This window comes from Thalassophryne amazonica, chromosome 1 (genome assembly GCF_902500255.1).
Source record: "Thalassophryne amazonica chromosome 1, fThaAma1.1, whole genome shotgun sequence".
NCBI lineage: Eukaryota > Metazoa > Chordata > Actinopteri > Batrachoidiformes > Batrachoididae > Thalassophryne > Thalassophryne amazonica.
The window spans coordinates 87591613-87609810 of record NC_047103.1 but is presented as its reverse complement, the minus strand read 5'-3'; the positions used below and the strand labels follow the sequence as shown (position 1 = coordinate 87609810).

Genomic DNA, 18198 nt, shown 5'->3' with positions numbered 1-18198 from the left:
GTGTCAAACAAACAACTTCAATATTTTTCCATAGAGAAAAATGATGCTCAGTCAAAGGCTTTGCCTTCATTATATTATCCTATTACTACTCAGTGATGGGCACAGATCAGCTAATCCGATAACAGATAATTATCAAGGCTAATGTTTTTGCTAGCGGAGTAGCTTTTCAAATAAGTTTTAAAACCATCATCGGACCAATTATCTTCAGATAAATTTAGTTCCGATAACTTTCAGTCTGATAACATTTTTTTTTTTGCTGGTAAAGTTTAGCAGTCAAAATCATTTGTAAACCCTAAAATCAAACATTTTAGTCCGTCTGTTGTGTGTTTGTTGCTGTTGCTTGCTGATGATGTCATCATTAACCGCAAAACGTGATTGGCCGGTCAACGCAGGGAGCATTGTGGGCAGTGTAGTTCAGGTTCACTTTGGACGTTACAGTGAGTTATCCGCTCAACACAAGAACAAAATGGACTAATTTTAATATTATTTTATTTCATTTCTTTGTGGCTGTTATTTAATAACCAAGACTCAGTGGGGGAGAGGAGCTCTCAGGGAGAGGAGCTCTCATGGTGGAGCTGTGTGTACAGAGGGAGGGACTTTTCTTCACGTTTAGACACTGTTTTGGATTAAAAAAAAGAGGGCACTTTATGTGAATTATTTATTCAGATGAATCCCATTGAAACTAACAGGTAAGAATTTCTATTTACTACATGTGTCTTTTACTCTGCCAATCAATGCATTAATGGATGTATTTCAGTTGTTTAAGCCGCAGGGTTCAAAGCGTGTGATAAAAGCAGCAGCTTTTAGTTCATAAATAACGGTGTATCTAATACCGAGATAAACTATGTCTTCTAATACTGTGTTTTACTTCTTTTGAAAGATGATGACAGTGTTTGGGGTTTTATTTGTTTATTCATTCATTTTTCGTGCGGTCTTGTGATCCTTGAATTTACCCAGCAGCCCTTGCGGCGCTTAAAGTGAAACTGGTTTATCAGAAGCAGACAGTGTAGTCTGATGTGGCCGTGTCCGAATCAATACTAAAAGTTATCGGTTATCTGTAATAAAGTTAAATTTTTTAGCAGTCCATTGGTTTAGCCTCTCTTTAGCTCTTGCCATGTTTATCTTTGTTCATTTTTCCTATTGTCAAAGCTGATTCTCACGCTTATTTTCAGGTAGACATTAAAAAAAATGCTAAAGTTCCAGCTTTGATTTGTTTGTGCTACTTCGTTTCTTCATTGCTTTCCCTGTCTCTGCTCTTCACACCCCATCTAGTCCATGGTTCTTGGAGTCTTTGGTCAGTGTGGTCAGAGTGCAATGCGTGCTCCGGGTCATCAACTCGTACCAGGGAATGTAATAGTCCTCCTGCCAGGTTTGGCGGCCTGCCCTGTCTTGGAGAGAGTAAACAGAGCCATGGTTGCTACAGTAATGACACAGTCTGTGCAGGTCAGCTTGAAAACTAATCGTGTTGATGTCAAGACTATCAAAACTGACTTACAGATGGACTGTAAAACTGCATTACCTGTCTTTTTCAAACACCTTCAAACATTTTTCGCTGTACTAACAGTTTCATTCACACTTTTAATCAGACGGTGTTTGTGCTTAGAATGTGTAAACATTTTTTCAGAGCTGAGGCATTTTACAAGTGTTTTATTTACTTATTTTGACATTTTATTATCTATTGTAGCTTATAATCTTTTTTTATGGGTGAAAGTCTGGAAGAGAGATATCAGGCTGCTTGAGTAGACCCGAAAAGCCAGCACTCACGTTGAAACGAATATGGCTGAAAGATTGAGCTTTGCCCCGAGTAGGTTTGTTTTCCATGGTTTATTTTTTAAAGTTGAGAGAATATTAATAGGGGACTATTGATAACTACTAAATTACATTTGCTTACACTCCTGCAGCAGCACTATGCTGTAAATGTTTGCAGTGTGTCATCTCAACCGATGAAGAAAGCTTTGATTTTGTCTTATTTTTAATCTTGCCTAGCAGAAGAATGCTTTTTCTGCTACACTTACAGTAGTTCACATTCTTATTGAAATTGCTCAGATGTTTTATTTGATTTTAAATATTCAAATCTTTGTCCTTGATTCACATCAACAATTGCTTAATTATGTCTTACTTATTTCACAGTAAACATCCTCCTGTGTTTTTGTGCAGACTGCGGAGTGGAGCAGGAGGACTGGCCTTGTGGGAAGCCCTGTCCACGCTCCTGTTCAGATCTCCATAGTGACACAGAGTGTCTGGACTCTCCTGGGTGCAGTCAGACCTGTGGTTGTCCTGGTGACATGGTTCAGCAGGATGGTGTGTGTGTGGTCAGGGACGAATGCCGCTGTAAATACTACAACAGCTCTGCTACTGGTTAGCTTCACACTCTGATTACAAGACAATTCCAACTGAAATACATGTAAACAAGGTCAGGCTGCTTCTTCTGTGTAAGAACGTATACACCATGTAAATGTATATATACAACGCACATTCAAAATTATCCAAACTTATCCCACAGACACAAATGCAGCATGCAAGGTGTCATTTGGTGAGGAGGTGTAGGGAACCTTCTTGCATATGTATGATTTTTTTGTAGTCCACAGTGCACACCACGCAAGAGCACCAAGCCAAAGAGTGCAGATATATACTGTGCCTCAGTCAGATTTTCATGGCTTAACAACGTGAAGCCATCCACAAGCCAAAATGATCAAGTGATGACTGGCATAAACAGTTGGGGTGCAAACTCACATGGTGTGATTTAGGAATTTATTATGGGGCAGTAATTTGAAAGCACACATTTTACATGTAAATATTAATAAAGTCACCATTTTACACCACAAATATTGTTGTGAGAGGTCTAAACTCTTTAAATAAAGTTCCAGTATATTTCAGAGCTCATTGCAGGTTAACCCTCTGGGGCCAATGCTGTTGTATACGACGGCTGAGACCAAGTTTTACTAAATTATAAATAACTTTTTAATGATATGAGATAGAAACTTACTTTTTTTGCTGAAAAGGTAACTCTGCGGACTTTCATGCCAGCCATTCACCATCTTTGTACTCCTCATAGAAGCTGTGTGATGACATGCACAATGTGAGTGTCTAATCGGAATTGGTTCACCGTCACATGGTATTCCAAAATCCAATCGTAGGGCAGATTTACCTCACGTGATGCACCAAAGATCGTTTTTAGGAGTGATGTGTTACTAGTTGGCCTGTTTGAATAGCCCCCTGGCTGCTGGTTCCAATGCGCCCTGCGCCCTTACGCACAGCGATCAGTGAAAGTGAGCAGACGGAGCAGACGGAGGGCCTCACATACAATCTCATATGCTCAAACAAAGAGTGTGTGAGTATCAGGATTGCTCCACTAGTTTGCCTGTGAATGTTATTGGATAAGCCTGTGGCAAGCTCTCTCGCTCTGGCGTAAAGCACTGTTTACCATATTATTGGAGAGAGGGGGAGGGGCCGCTAATCAGACTGTAAATAGGCCTCGAAGTGTGAAAGCTGCTTTCAGAGCAGGAGAGAACAAACACACAGTCAACTTAGAAGTAGAATTTTGTGATGTGACCTTTGCATAATAGCAGACAGAAATTGCTTTGAGATGAAGACAAACAAAACGCATAGACCATTTTGTATATATTGTTCAAAATGTGCATTTGTGTTTATTGTTTGAACCTTTTTGTTGTACAGTCTTTCACACAAGACTTCTGTGTAGGCTCTCAGTTGTCCAGGTGGTTTCCATAGTAGAGAAGCTTGAATCTTTGACTGGACTGGGTTGCTTGATGCGAGGACGTTTCGCTTCAAATCGCAGAAGCTTCCTCAGCTAAAATTCTTGCTCTGGTAGTCTGACTTCTGTCTTGACTCTTGTAGAGAAGAATAAACAGAAGCCACAAAAGCTGGAGTTTCAAACCTAACCAGACCCCTCCTACTGAGAGGCAGACTGCTATAGGCTAGTGACTAAACAATAGCTCTAATTAGCACCTATTGTGCTCAAGTTAGCACCCTCCTAATGACAATTACAATGGGGTACTCAGGTCAAAGCAGTTTCAGTCTTTTGTTCATGGTAATGAGTCATTCACGTCATCAGGAGAGTCGTCAAGGGAGCCGGCAGGAGAGGCGTCCATCCCATCATTAGGAGGGACAGCTGCCCTGTCATTAGGAGGGTGCTAACTAGAGCACAATAGGTGCTAATTAGAGCTAGTCTAGTCGAAGATTCAAGCTTCTCTACTTTCACACAAGATCTCAAATTACCTTTATAAAGTGTCAAAACAGTTGTTTATTATAGTTTGCTGTGTGTTTTGAATAAATGTGTGAAAATTATTTTCTGCTTTATTTTTTTTCCTTTCTTATTTGTGATTGTAAACATTTATTACACTTATAAAACATCACTATAGCATATATATTATGAAAGTACAGATTGTCCTGAAAAAAGAGACATAAAACTTGATTGTGGGATGCAGGGAGAGCTGTTAACAGCAATAATAAAACATTTATGCCAGGCAAGTGAACTGTCCAAAGAATGCCCTTGGACCCCAGAGGGTTAAGGGAAGACACTTGAAGAATAGTTTTGGCAAGTTCATTGATATCTGTCCAATGCTATGGCATTTAGAGTAGGTACATATGCTATAGCACTAGGCAGGTATCACTGAAAGAAGGTTAATATCGACATATTCTTTTATTGCAGTCAGGTTTCCACATACCCCAACATACAAAAAATATAAAATGGAAATTCATGAAATTAGGTTCTCTGCAGTGGCCCCAAAATGCCTCTAAAATGCTCAAAACTTGTGAGCTTCCCGGAGCCCCCCCCCCCCTGACCTTGCTGAGGGCCTAATTTGCGGAAGACTATTGGAGCAATACTCTTCCAAAAACATGTCTTGGTCAACCAAGGAAAAGACATTTTGCCTGGAGGCCTTTTTGCCAGCAAATCACCATTTGGAGCATAATTTTGAAAGAACATGACTTTTATACAAAGCGACCAAGATAAATGAAACTTTTTTTTTAATTTCTTGAAATTTGCTGGACCTTTGTAGGATTTATTATAGGTTTTATGTTTTTTTTGGTGGGGGGGTCAAAAAAATATGTATATGAGATTCATCAGGCCCATGATGTGTGCTTTTCCAATTGCTCTATTTCTCTTTCATTCTGTTTCTCTTCATTTCTGTTGATCATTGTGCCTCTCTTAACAGATAGTGTTGAATACACCAATGCATCATGGGTATGGCCTGGTGAGTCTGATTGGCAGTTTGCAAATCCAGGCGACAGCATTATCAGTGACTGCAAAAACTGGTAATGCACAGCTGAATAACTCTGTAATCATAAATGACTACATTTTAGTACTTGCAGTAACATTTTCAACTTTACATGTATGTTGTCTGTATTATTGTGTTAATTCTTTATTTGCTGCATCTTTTTGCCTCAGTTCATGTGAAGCTGGGGTTTTGCACTGTCAATCTGTCCCTGGTTGCCATGTGGATGGAGGATGGAGTCAGTGGGGCACCTGGACTGATTGCTCACTTTCCTGTGGAGGTGGAGTCAAATTTAGAAGACGCCTTTGTAATAACCCATCGCCTCAAAGTGGTGGGAGAGGCTGCCTGGGTGCTGCTGAACAGCAGAGAGACTGCAACACACACATGTGCATAGGTATTTATGCCTCAACAAGAACTTTATTTTATTTATGCCTCAACAAGAACTTTATTTTTTCCTCAAACATATTTTGAAAATTGTATCTCTCAGATTAACTCAACTTTAAAAATGACCCTTGATAAAGCAAACATTTTCTGATCATCATTCTTGGTTGTTTGCAAAACAGAATCAGAATGTAAATCAAAATGTTATGCTTGAAACATGGCATTATGTTGATGAAGTGATGTTGTTTGCTTAGAAGTGATGGATGTTTTGGCAGTACTACTGGACCTCTGACTTTGTCATCAGTCCTCTGAAATAATGACTCTGCCATTTTACTAGCAAGCAGCTGGCACGATTACAGTTAGAATAAGTCTGAGGAGCTGCAGGTTTTTATTGCAACCAAAGACTGCACCACCTGTTTCTCAGAGGAACTCCTTCCCTCTATTCATTGAGATTAATTAGTGAGATTATCTATGCAGCCTACTCTGAAAATGTGCACCCTCTCTGATCTCCATGGCTCATTCTGGAGAAGAGCATTTTAGAACATAAATTCCAACCTGTTCACAGTCTCTCAGATTTGGATGAGTACGGGGTGCCCAAACCTGTTCCTGTTGGGCGTTTGTCCTTCATGTTTTCATTTATCCTTAGTGTCCTCACACCTGATTAACACTGCTGTTTCCCAGCTCTTTATTGAATCAGCACACCTGACTGAATTAATCATCTGTGGGTTGACCTGGGGGTCACTGAAATTACTGTAGGGTTGTGAGACTTGAATGCTAGCTCTTGACTTAAGGTAATGACTGGATGTCTTTGGTACTAAGTCTTTTGGGGGAACCTTGGGTACTGCTGGAATAACTTTGTGTCAAGTGAATGGTTACTTATGGAGATTCAGATGTGGAGTAGAACTTGCTTTGCGAAGGAACATCACCAACAGCATTTTGGCATTGTGGCACATTCCTCTGGGTATGATCCAGAAGACAGTGTTGAAGTCTTCAGAAACTGGAAAATACCCATGGGAAGCTCATGATTCACCTGACTGACTCAAGCTGATGATCATATTTTGGCCTTGGGTAAAAAGGATTTAAGTTCCTCTGATAATGTGTTGCTAAACACATCATCTTGCAATAGTGTAGTTCTGTATTTATCCTCCACCTGCCAGTCTTATCTTGAGATGAGGTTTGAGATTTATTGTCATTGTTATTACACAAGTGTAACAACAACAAAATTACATTTACCCTCCAATTACCTCAGACAAGATACAGCAATTAATCCACAATTATTACTTGTTTACCGTAATAATGGCACACATCAGAATTAAAGACAACACATATACATTTGACATTGTTTATGTGCACTAAACTTCAAGCAATCAGTCATCTGAATTGAGGCAAAGTGGGTGAAGGCTACAGCAGGAGGGGCCCGCGCCAGCCAGCTTGGGGAGTTGAAGGCTTCAGCAGTAAAAACTGCGCTGCCTCCGAGGTGGCAGGTAGGAAGCCAGGGTGAGGGGAGTGGAGAGACATGGGGGGGGGGGGGTAATAGGGATGGAGACATGCGTCGTGTGCAGAAGAGTTAAGTTTCTGTCAGTTTCTGTCCATGTGTGTGTAAAGTCTGATGTTGCTAGGCAACAGCAGGCTGGGGGGGGGGGGTAGATAGATGAGAAGGGGGAGCCGAATTCCTTCACCAAGGCCATAGATCCTTCTGGGGGAAGAGCAGGGCATTTGGCCTTGAGGAGCCAATAAGGCTGCCATGTTGATGTTAGGCGGAGAGATACAGAATTCCATTTACTGCACCTCTGACCATCTAGAGTCCAAATTTATGAAGAATATTCTCTGGTTCTCAGCAGCACATTCCTTTGCAATGCAGCGATATGCTCCAAGATGATATCCGTTTTGCGTTTGAGTTCAAGAGTTCACGCAGTCTGAGATTACACAGCATTGCCCAACTCATTAATCATGACGAACAGATGTGGGGACGAGATTCTGGGAGCAGCCATCTTGCTAATACTCCTGTGGGTCAGGGCAGCACACAAACCAATCAGTGCCAAACCTCCCACCATAAAAGCGAATAGAAATAAATCCTCAATGTCTTCCACAGAGAGTGGAGCCAAGCATATGTCACACTCCATCTCTCTCAGGCGTCGAGAGCATAGCCCGCTGGGTAGGTTCTATCAGGGCACACAGGGTCCCCCCGCCCTGATTTCCTTGTCGAAAAAATGGTGTCAGTAGTGTTGAGAGGCCAGCTGATCAATTCCATGGTTAATCCAAATCTTAATTTGAAGAATTCACAGTCTGGTGAAGCTGGGACTTTGAACATCGGAGCAGAGATAGAGAACAGAAAGGAGGAGAGGAGAGGGGAGGAATGCGACCGTCCTCGCCGGAGTTCCAAGCTATTTGCTTTGTCCATTTGTAGGTCTGTATGCAACTCCCCTGTGCCATGATCACTGAGGATGATTGCTTCTATTTTACAGTCTACCACTGAATTTGTTAGGGTGCTTGATACTAAAAAGAAATCAATTCTTGAGTGTGACTTTTGATAAAGAGAGCAGAATGTAAGTGTTGCACTTTTTCCACACTTTGTTGTTACAGCCTTATTCTAAACTGGATGAAATTAATTTTTTTCCTCAAAATTCTACACACGATACCCCATAATGACAATCTGAAAAAGTTTTTTTTTTTTAGATAAATCACATGTACATAAGTATTCACAGCCGTTGGCATGAAGCTCAAAATTGAGCTCAGGAGCATCCTGTTTCCACTGATCATCATTGAGATGTAAATTTAGGGGTAAACTTTGTTGATTGGACATGATTTGGAAAGGCACACTTTTGTCTACAGTTGACAGTGCATGTCAGAGCACAAGCCAAGCATGAAGTCAAAGGAATTGTCTGTAGACATCCAAGACAGGATTGTCTCAAGGCAGAAATCTGTATTCACAGCCTTTGCCATGAAGCTCAAAATTGAGCTTAGGTGCATTCTGTTTCCACAGATCATCCTTGAGATGTTTCTACAACTTAAATGGATTCACTCTGTCAGAGCTCCAGCATTCTTCTGTGGAGAGAAGAGAACTTTCCAGAAGGACAACCATCTCTGCAGCAATCCACCAATTAGGCCTGTATGGTAGAGAGGTCTGACAGAAGCCACTCCTTAGTAAACGGCACATGGCAGCCCACCTGGAGTTTGCCAAAAGGCATCTGAAGGACTCTCAGACCATGAGAAATGAAATTCTCTGGTCTGATCAGACAAAGATTGAGTTCTTTGTTGTGAATACCAAGGGTCTTATTTGGAGGAAACCTGGCACCGCTCATCACTTAGCCAGTACCATCCTTACAGTGAAGCATGGTGGTTGGAGCATCATCCTGCAAGGATGTTTTTCAGTGGCAGGAATTGGGAGACTAGTCAGAATCAGAATCGACTTTATTGCCAAGTAAGTTCGCACATACAAGAAATTAGATCTGGTGTTATTGGTGCATAAACAATAAGAAAAAGAAAAGACAAAACACTTCTGTAATAAGTAAAAAAGTCAAATAGGCAATACTATATTTACTGTTAAATAAATATAATGTAGTGGAATGGGATTGGACAAAAACTAAATTTTCAAAAATTTCAAAAAGCTTTTTTCATCTTCTCATTATGGGGTGTTGCGAGTCGAATTTTGAGGGACAAAAGTGAATTTTCTTTTCATTTTAAGTATATTTAATATATTTTGATCCCCTTTAAGCCTTTGCATACAACACATTTCACATCCCTGGTGCCACAAAGAATGGTAGCAACAACATAAAAATACAAAATAACAGAAAAAGATAAACTTTTATCAACATTAACTTCCAAAGTTAAGGCCTTTTTACTAGCCTTATGACTCAGTTGGAGCTTGAGTGTCGAGTAGTAGAGAAGCTTGAATCTTTGACTGGACTGGGTTGCTTGACGTGAGGACGTTTCGCTTCAAATCACAGAAGCTTCCTCAGCTAAAATTCTTGCTCTGGTAGTCTGACTTCTGTCTTGACTCTTGTAGAGAAGAATAAACCAGAAGCCAACAAAAGCTGGAGTTTTTAAACCTAACCAGACCCCTCCTACCGAGAGGCCAACTGCTATAGGCTAGTGACTAAACAATAGCTCTAATTAGCACCTATTGTGCTCTAGTTAGCACTCTCCTAATGACGGGATGGAAGCCTCCCCTGATGGCTCCCTTGACGACTCTCCTGATGACGTGAATGACTTATTACCATGAACAAAAGACTGAAACTGCTTTGACCTGAGTACCCCATTGTAAACAGAGGACAAAGCGTGTCTGAGACCCCCTCCCCGGTTAAGGCTGGGTTTCAACTGTTTTACAAAGAATGGTTCCTTGACCCCTCTCTCAAACCATTTCTTCTCTCTGGCTAAGATTTTAACTTCCTTGTCCTCAAACGTGTGGTTAGTGTCTTTCAGGTGGAGATGAACTGCAGACTGAGGTCCACTGGTGCCCTCTCTGCGGTGCTGGTATAGCCTCTTGTGTAAAGGTTGCTTAGTCTCATGTATGAGTGTTCATGTAGTGTTCATTACAGTTTTCCTGACATCTGATATAATACACTACATTGCTCTGTTTGTAACTAGGGATCCTGTCCTTAGGGTGAACTAATTTCTGTCTCAAGGTGTTAACCGGTTTAAAGTAAACTGGGATTTTGTGCTGTCTGAAGACACTCTGTAGTTTTTCCCCTACTCCTGCTAAATAAGGGAGAGGCACTCCTCTTCTTCTTGTCTCCGTCTCCTGTCTATGTGGTCTCTTTGTTTTCTGGGACTTCTGCACTTTGTCCGGGGACCATCGTGGGTACCCACATACTGTGAGGGCTTCCCGTACAAGTTGTTGTTCTTTAGCCCTTCCCTCTGCAGTTGTGGGCACCTGTAGGGCTCTGTGTTGAAGAGTCCTGATCACCCCAAGCTTGTGTTCAAGGGGGTGGTTTGAGCCAGAGAGCAGATATTGGTCAGTGTGAGTGGGTTTTCTGTAAACCTCTGTCTGGAGCTGCCTGTTCTTTCTAATCATAACATCACAGTCCAAGAAGGCTAAATGGTTGTTTCTGGCATCCTCACGTGTGAACTTGATATTGGAATCCACCGAATTGATATGTTCTGTAAAGTCCTCGACCTCCTGTTGCTTGATTTTAACCCATGTGTCATCGACATATCTGAACCAGTGACTGAGAGAGATGCCCGTGAACGACGTCAAGGCTGTCTTCTCCACTCACTCCATGTACAGATTGGCCACAGTGGGGGATACTGGAGATCCCATCGCACAACCATGGATCTGCCTGTAGTAATTCCCCCTAAACAGGAAATATGTGGTGTTAAGACTGATCTCCAAGAGTTGGCAGATGTGGTCTGGTGTGAGTTTGGTCATTTTAGGTAAAGACACATCCTCCAGCAGTCTCTGCCTCACAGCTGAGATGGCCTCAGTGGTGGGGTTACAGGTGAACAATGAAGACACATCAAATGGCACCATAGTTTCATCTGCCTCCAGCTGCAGGTCCTTGATCTTGTTCACAAAATCTTGTGTGTTCTCCACATGGTGGTCTGAGTTACCCACTAAAGGAGCCAAATCCACTTGAGGTGCTTGGCCAAATTGTATGTGATGGAATCTGTGCTACTTACAATAGGCCTGAGTGGCACGTCCTGTTTGTGGGTTTTGGGCAGTCCATAGATGCACGGAGTGGCGTCCCCAGGGTACAGTCTGTAGTATGTCTGCCTGTCTATGAGCCCCTCCTTCTCCAGGTTTTGGAGGTAGCTAATGATTTTCTTCTTGGCAGACATACTACAGACTGGCTTCGGTCATTTACCAGTTCTCCCCATCTCTTGTTGGAATGCCATGTCAGCCAGGCTAGTTTAATGGCATGCATCCTCATCTTATAGCTTGAAAACTTCACCACAAGTGATCTTGGTGGAACTCCAGAAGGAGATTTAGAGGCGAGCGCCCGAAGTGCTCTTTCAGTAGTTAAGTTGCTTGCTAAAATCTTGTCTACATTCCTGGAGCTGTCAGGACTAAGCCCAGACGAGCTTTTTGGCAGTGTCCACCCACTGATCTGTATTTAACAATGGATAGCTCATTGGCCTGCAAACTCCATACAAACCACCGAAGCAAACAGGCGGCCATCTTACCACTCAAATATTATGCGAACCACACATAGACTGCTTATTAGAATGCCAAGTAATAGCGGAGCTGATTCTCTCATTTCCTTCTTTTTGTTCTCCAGTTAATGTCACCTTCATTCCTTCTAATCTGTGTCTGTCATGATTAGCTATTTGATTTATTTCCTTTCTTTTAGTACTTTGACACACTCTGCCCTTCTATTCTCAATTACTCATACCTCACTGGGACCAATGCTCAATTTTAAAAATTGATTGATTCTGATAAACTGATTCTTTAGTTAAAGTTTGCACAAATTTTGTGTCATCATCAGCAAACATATATATATATATATATATATATATATATATATATATATATATATATAAAGATGATATAGCAATAGTGGATATTTTGATAGTTGCACTAAAAGTTTAAAACACCATTTAACTGGCTACAGGAGAGTTAGTTTTCCCTTTCAATTACAGTATTTATTACACACAGCTTTGTGAGCTTCAGCCTAATATTAGTAATAAGCCTCGTAGCAACAATGGCGAAAGCTCCCAAACTATGTACAAATACACCTAATAAATATCTTAAAATAGTTCGTCCAACACAAAACTCAGCATGTGGCTACACATAAGCCACACCATATGTTATTGTTACTATTATTATTATTATTATTATTATTATTATTATTATTATTATTATTATTATTATCTTTGCCTATATGCTGAAATAAGGGATAGAACTCTTCAAATTATTGTTTCTTACTTTCCATTTCAATCATACTCACAGGTGAAATGTTCGTCCACAGCCTTTGAACTGGTGATTTGCGCAGTTTATATCTGCACATGAAGGCATTTTTGGCAAAATCACAAATAATAAAATTGCGTGTGCCTGGTTAAAGATCAAGAGAAAAGAGCGTTTAGGATCGGTTGAGGCGAGTGGTAATATGGCAGCTGATTTGCTTCAAAAATATTGGCCAATGACCTATTAATTGTTATATACAGATCAGTGTGTCCACCTGTAACTCTTGTGCAGGTTGTGTCAGTTTGCCTTCTTCTTCGTTGTTATGTTTTTTTCTTAGAATTAGTGTTTTCTTTACTTTTTGGGGCATAGTCTTTCCCTTGCGGTGTCCTCTCTTATTTTAGCACGTCTTTGAGAAAATTTGAGTTATAAAAGGACACTACTGTCTGGAGCCTTTCGCTCTATGCTGCCATCGTTAGACTGGAAGTCTCGGGCTCCTACTGGTTTAAAATGTATTTCAGTGTTTGTCTGCCCCGGTAAACCTTTTTGCTTTCAGCTGCCACCAATTGCTTGGGGAACTACAGTGGATCCAGAGGAGATCCTCATTAATATGTGGCTCAAGTTTGCAAATCCAGTTGTTAAAAGTCGTCTCCCACCCAAGTACTCATCAGTATTTGCTGCTCAGCTTCACATCTTAGATCTGATGGGATCAGGTATGCACTGAGCAGCACCGCTGCACGTGCACTCCCTGCTGCTTAAATGTTCAAAAAATACAGTTCAAGGTCAAGTTCTGAATTAGAAACTTTGTCAAAGATTTCAGAATGCATAATAAAACATTCATGTGCATCAGATACTTTCCAGATGAGGTTCCCACAGTGACATTGTTCTTTTCTGAGACCTGTGGGTATGTATACAGCAATATTTTAATGATGAATGTTTGTGTTTTCAGAATTTGTCGGCCCATGGCTGCTGTGGTCGCAGTGGTCGGAGTGTTCAGTCAGCTGTGGTGGGGGGCAACAGTTCCGATCTCGTGTTTGTAGCTTTCCACCTTGTAGTGGCCTCAGTCGCCAGACCAAAACCTGCAACACCCAGGTGTGCTTGGGTGAGTACCAGTTTTCTGTAGGTGTCTGATGTAGTTTTTACTTGCCAGGTCAGTTTATATTTATAGGAACAAATCACAACATACATTGTTTCAAGACACTTTACACACAGAGCAAGTAGAGACTGTACTCTATACCATGTAATTTACTGAGATCCAACATTCCTACAAAAAAAGAAAGAAAGAAAAAAAGAAAACACATTGTGACAGTATCATAGAAAAACTTGAGATTCATTTTGTCTTTCAGTTCAGAGGATAAGCATGAGAAGACAGGTTACAATGTCAGCTCTTATTTCCTGTTATTTACATCTTGATTGTTAAACAACACAGAACATAGCACCTTTTGAAACCACATGATTTTTGGGTGAGCAAAAATACTGAAGCAGGTGAGTCACGGGTTGGTGCATATCTTGATCTGCTATCAAGCAGCTGACATTTTCCTTTCCAATCATGTTTAATGTCAGGACCTATAAATCACTTAAAATTCACTCCACATTTACCACCTGCAGTAGTAAAGTGATGAATACAATAATGTAATCTGGGCCACTCTGCATAATAAGTATTTTTAATTTTGGCACTGAAGTATAGTTATACTTTTGCACATGTAAATTTTCAGTGCAGTGCTTCCATTTGTATTTCTGACATAAGTACTTTTTGTAGTCAAATCATGCAGTTCAGAAAACATTTTCAATGACCACGTATTTTGAGATTATTTTTCAACCTTTCAACCTAAAGAAAACACACATTTCACCAAAGACAAAACAGGATGCAGAGTTTTTATTCAGAGAATAATTTATTTTCAACCAAGCAAATCTGCCTGTTTTAATTCAGTGTTCTAATTAATTCCTTGTCAGTGAGAGGATATATGTGCTTCTCTCCCTGCACATTCAGCATGTTATTTACAGTTCTTCATTGTTCATTGTTGTGGTCTGCCATCATCTACCTGAATACAAGTGCAGGGCTACAGGAAGCAAAGCCTGAGTATCCAACTTAGATAAGCACCCTTAAGCCCCTTTCACACCGGCACAAAGGTGGAGCTGCATATTGTGGCGTACCGTCTACGCTGAGTTGAGCAGCCCTGCGCCCACTTTAAGCAGCTTTACGTTGAGTTTTTTCTCCCTACGCAGCAGTATGTTGACTGCTATGCGCGTAGGAGGGACAAAATTAAACGTGTTTAATTTTTTCAGCGTAGAGCACTGGACACAGAAAATATGCAGTTTTAAGCAGTTTGGCACAGCACAGCATGACTGTATGCAAGTCTGTGCAACACTGCGCTCCTGTACACATACAAAAACTGAGTGTGTGCATCCAGTGAATCAGCTGGAGGGCATGATCACACAGCCCACAGCACCTCTGTGTGCTCAGAACAGCTGATCTAACTGATGGACGTGTGTGTGCTCAGAACAGGTCATCAAACCTCAAGTCATAAATCCAGAAATCCAGAAACAGAATAGAAACAGCAGGTCGGTCAGTCGCTATGTCTCTCTCTGTCGCTCTCTCTCTCTCTCTGTCTCTCTCTTTCACTCTCTTACTCTCTTTCTCTCTCTCTCTCTCTCTCTCTGTCTCTCTCTCTCTCTCTCTCTCCGCTCTCTCTCTCTCTCTGTCGCTCTCTCTTTCTGTTGTTCTCTCTGTCTTTTTGTTGCTCTCTCTTGAAGCACTCTCTTGAAACTCTCTCTCTCTCTGTCTCTCTCTTTCTCTCTCAGTTCTGATCCAACCTGAATAAGCGCTGTGACTCTTTAAAAGTGCAGTTGCCGCATGTCGGTGCAATCATCAGATGCCCTGATCGATCAGGTTTGATCAAATCTGTGCACCTGTTCAGCTCAACCGGAGCTTTAAAGAGTCACAGCACTTCATTCACAGCAGCCTTTACCACAGCCAGACTCTGCAGCATCTGTACACAATGAAAATGATTCACCAAGACAAAAAAATAAAAAATAAATAAAATAATGTTAAATTACCTTGTTTCTGACCTGCACCACACCGTGCAGTAGAGAACTGAGTGCACTGAGTGCACTTCCACTCAGTTTATACGTATACAGTAGTGTTCAGAATAATATTAGTGCTATGTTTCCGTGTAGGCTCTCAGTTGTCCAGGTGGTTTCCATAGTAGAGAAGCTTGAATCTTCGACTGGTCTGGGTTGCTTGACGCGAGGACGTTTCGCTTCAAATCGCAGAAGCTTCCTCAGCTAACATTCTTGCTCTGGAAGTCTGACTTCTGTCTGACTCTTGTAGAGAAGAATAAAACAGAAGCCAACAAAAGCTGAAGTTTTAAACCTAACCATACCCCTCCTACTGAGACCCAGCCTTAACCGGGGAGGGGGTCTGATACATGCTTTATCCCCTGTTTACAATGGGATACTCAGGTCAAAGGAGTTTCAGTCTTTTGTTCATGGTAATGAGTCATTCACGTCATCAAGGGAGCCATCAGAAAGGCATCCATCCCATCATTAGAGGGACAGCTGTCCTGTCATTAGGTGTGCTAACTAGAGCACAATAGTTGCTAATTAGAGCTATTGTTTAGTCACTAGCCTATAGCAGTCTGCGTCTCAGTAGGAGGGGTCTGGTTAGGTTTAAAACTCCAGCTTTTGTTGGCTTCTGTTTTATTCTTCTCTACAAGAGTCAGACAGAAGTCAGACTTCCAGAGCAAGAATTTTAGCTGAGGAAGCTTCTGCGATTTGAAGCGAAATGTCCAGTCCAGTCGAAGATTCAAGCTTCTCTACTATTAGTGCTATGTGACTAAAAAGATGAATCCAGGTTTTGAGTATATTTCTTATTGTTACATGGGAAACAAGGTACCAGTAGATACAGTAGATTCTCACAAATCCAACAAGACCAAGCATTCATAATATGCACACTCTTAAGGCTATGAAATTGGGCTATTAGTAAAAAAAAAAAGTAGAAAAGGGGGTGTTCACAATAATAGTAGTAGCATCTGCCGTTGAAGCAACAAACTCAAAACTGTTATGTTCAAACTGCTTTTTTAGCATTCCTGTGAATCACTAAACTAGTATTTAGTTGTATAACCACAGTTTTTCATGATTTCATGTCCATATCATGCTTGCACCACCATGGTTCACTGTCTTCACTGTGAACTGTGGCTTGAATTCAGAGTTTGGGGGTTGTCTCACAAACTGTCTGCGGCCCTTGAACCCAAAAAGAACAATTTTACTCTCATCAGTCCACAAAATATTCCTCCATTTCTCTTTAGGCCAGTTGATGTGTTCTTTGGCAAATTGTAACCTCTTCTGCCCGTCTTTTATTTAACAGAGGGACTTTGTGGGGGATTCTTGCAAATAAATTAGCTTCACACAGGCGTCTTCTAACTGTCACAGCACTTACAGGTAACTCCAGACTGTCTTTGATCATCCTGGAGCTGATCAGTGGGTGAGCCTTTGCTATTCTTGTTATTCTTCTATCCATTTTGATAGTTGTTTTCCGTCTTCCACGTGTCTCTGGTTTTTTGTCCATTTTAAAGCATTGGAGATCATTGTAGATGAACAGCCTATAATTTTTTGCACCTGCGTATAAGTTTTCCCCTCTCCAATCAACTTTTTAATCAAACTATGCTGTTCTTCTGAACAATGTCTTGAATGTCCCCTTTTCCTCAGGCTTTCAAAGAGAAAAGCATGTTCAACAGGTGCTGGCTTCATCCTTACATAGGGGACACCTGATTCACACCTGTTTGTTCCACAAAATTGACGAACTCACTGACTGAATGCCACACTACTATTTTTGTGAACACCCGCTTTTCTACTTTTTTTTACTAATAGCCCAATTTCATAGCCTTAAGAGTGTGCATATCATGAATGCTTGGTCTTGTTGGATTTGTGAGAATTTAGTGAATCTACTGGTACCTTGTTTACCATGTAACAATAAGAAATATACTCAAAACCTGGATTAATCTTTTTAGTCACATAGCACTACTATTATTCTGAACACTACTATATATATATATATATATATATATATATATATATATATATATATACAGTGAGGAAAATAAGTATTTGAACACCCTGTGATTTTGCACATTCTCCCACTTAGAAATCATGGAGGGGTCTGAAATTTCCATCTTAGGTGCATGTCCACTGTGAGAGACATATTCTAAAAAAAATCTGGAAATCACAATGTATGAATTTTTTAAATAATTTATTAGTATGTTACTGCTGCAAATAAGTATTTGAACACCTGTGCAAATCAGTGTTAATATTTGGTACCTTAGCCTTTGTTTGCAGTTATGGAGGACAAGCATTTCCTGATTTTCACCAGGTTTGCACACACTTCAGCAGGGATTTTGGTCCACTCCTCCATACAGATCTTCTCCAAATCTTTCAGGTTTGGAGTTTCAGCTCCCTCCAAAGATTTTCTATTGAGTTCAGGTCTGGAGACTGGCCAGGCCACTCCAGGACCTTGAAATGCTTATTACGGAGCCCCTCCTTAGTTACCCTGGCTGTGTGTTTGGGGTCATTGTCATGCTGGAAGACCCAGCCATGACCCATCTTCAATGCTCTTACTGAGGGAAGGACGTTGTTTGCCAAAATCCATCCTCCCTTCAATACGGTGCCGCCGTCCTGTCCCCTTTGCAGAAGAGCACCGCCAGAGTATGATGTTTCCACCCCCATGCTTGACGGTTGGGATGGTTT

The 18198-nt window shown here is 41.0% G+C and overlaps 1 protein-coding gene across 1 annotated transcript in view; it reads left to right on the top strand.

Annotated features, from left to right (window-relative positions):
- scospondin (subcommissural organ spondin) overlaps positions 1-18198 on the top strand; it is an 852118-nt gene that overhangs the window by 364471 nt on the left and 469449 nt on the right. Inside the window, 6 exon segments of the mRNA XM_034168739.1 lie at positions 1273-1443; positions 2158-2358; positions 4030-4041; positions 5175-5274; positions 5408-5628; positions 13406-13558. Of these exon segments, the coding sequence (XP_034024630.1) occupies positions 1273-1443; positions 2158-2358; positions 4030-4041; positions 5175-5274; positions 5408-5628; positions 13406-13558 (858 nt within the window).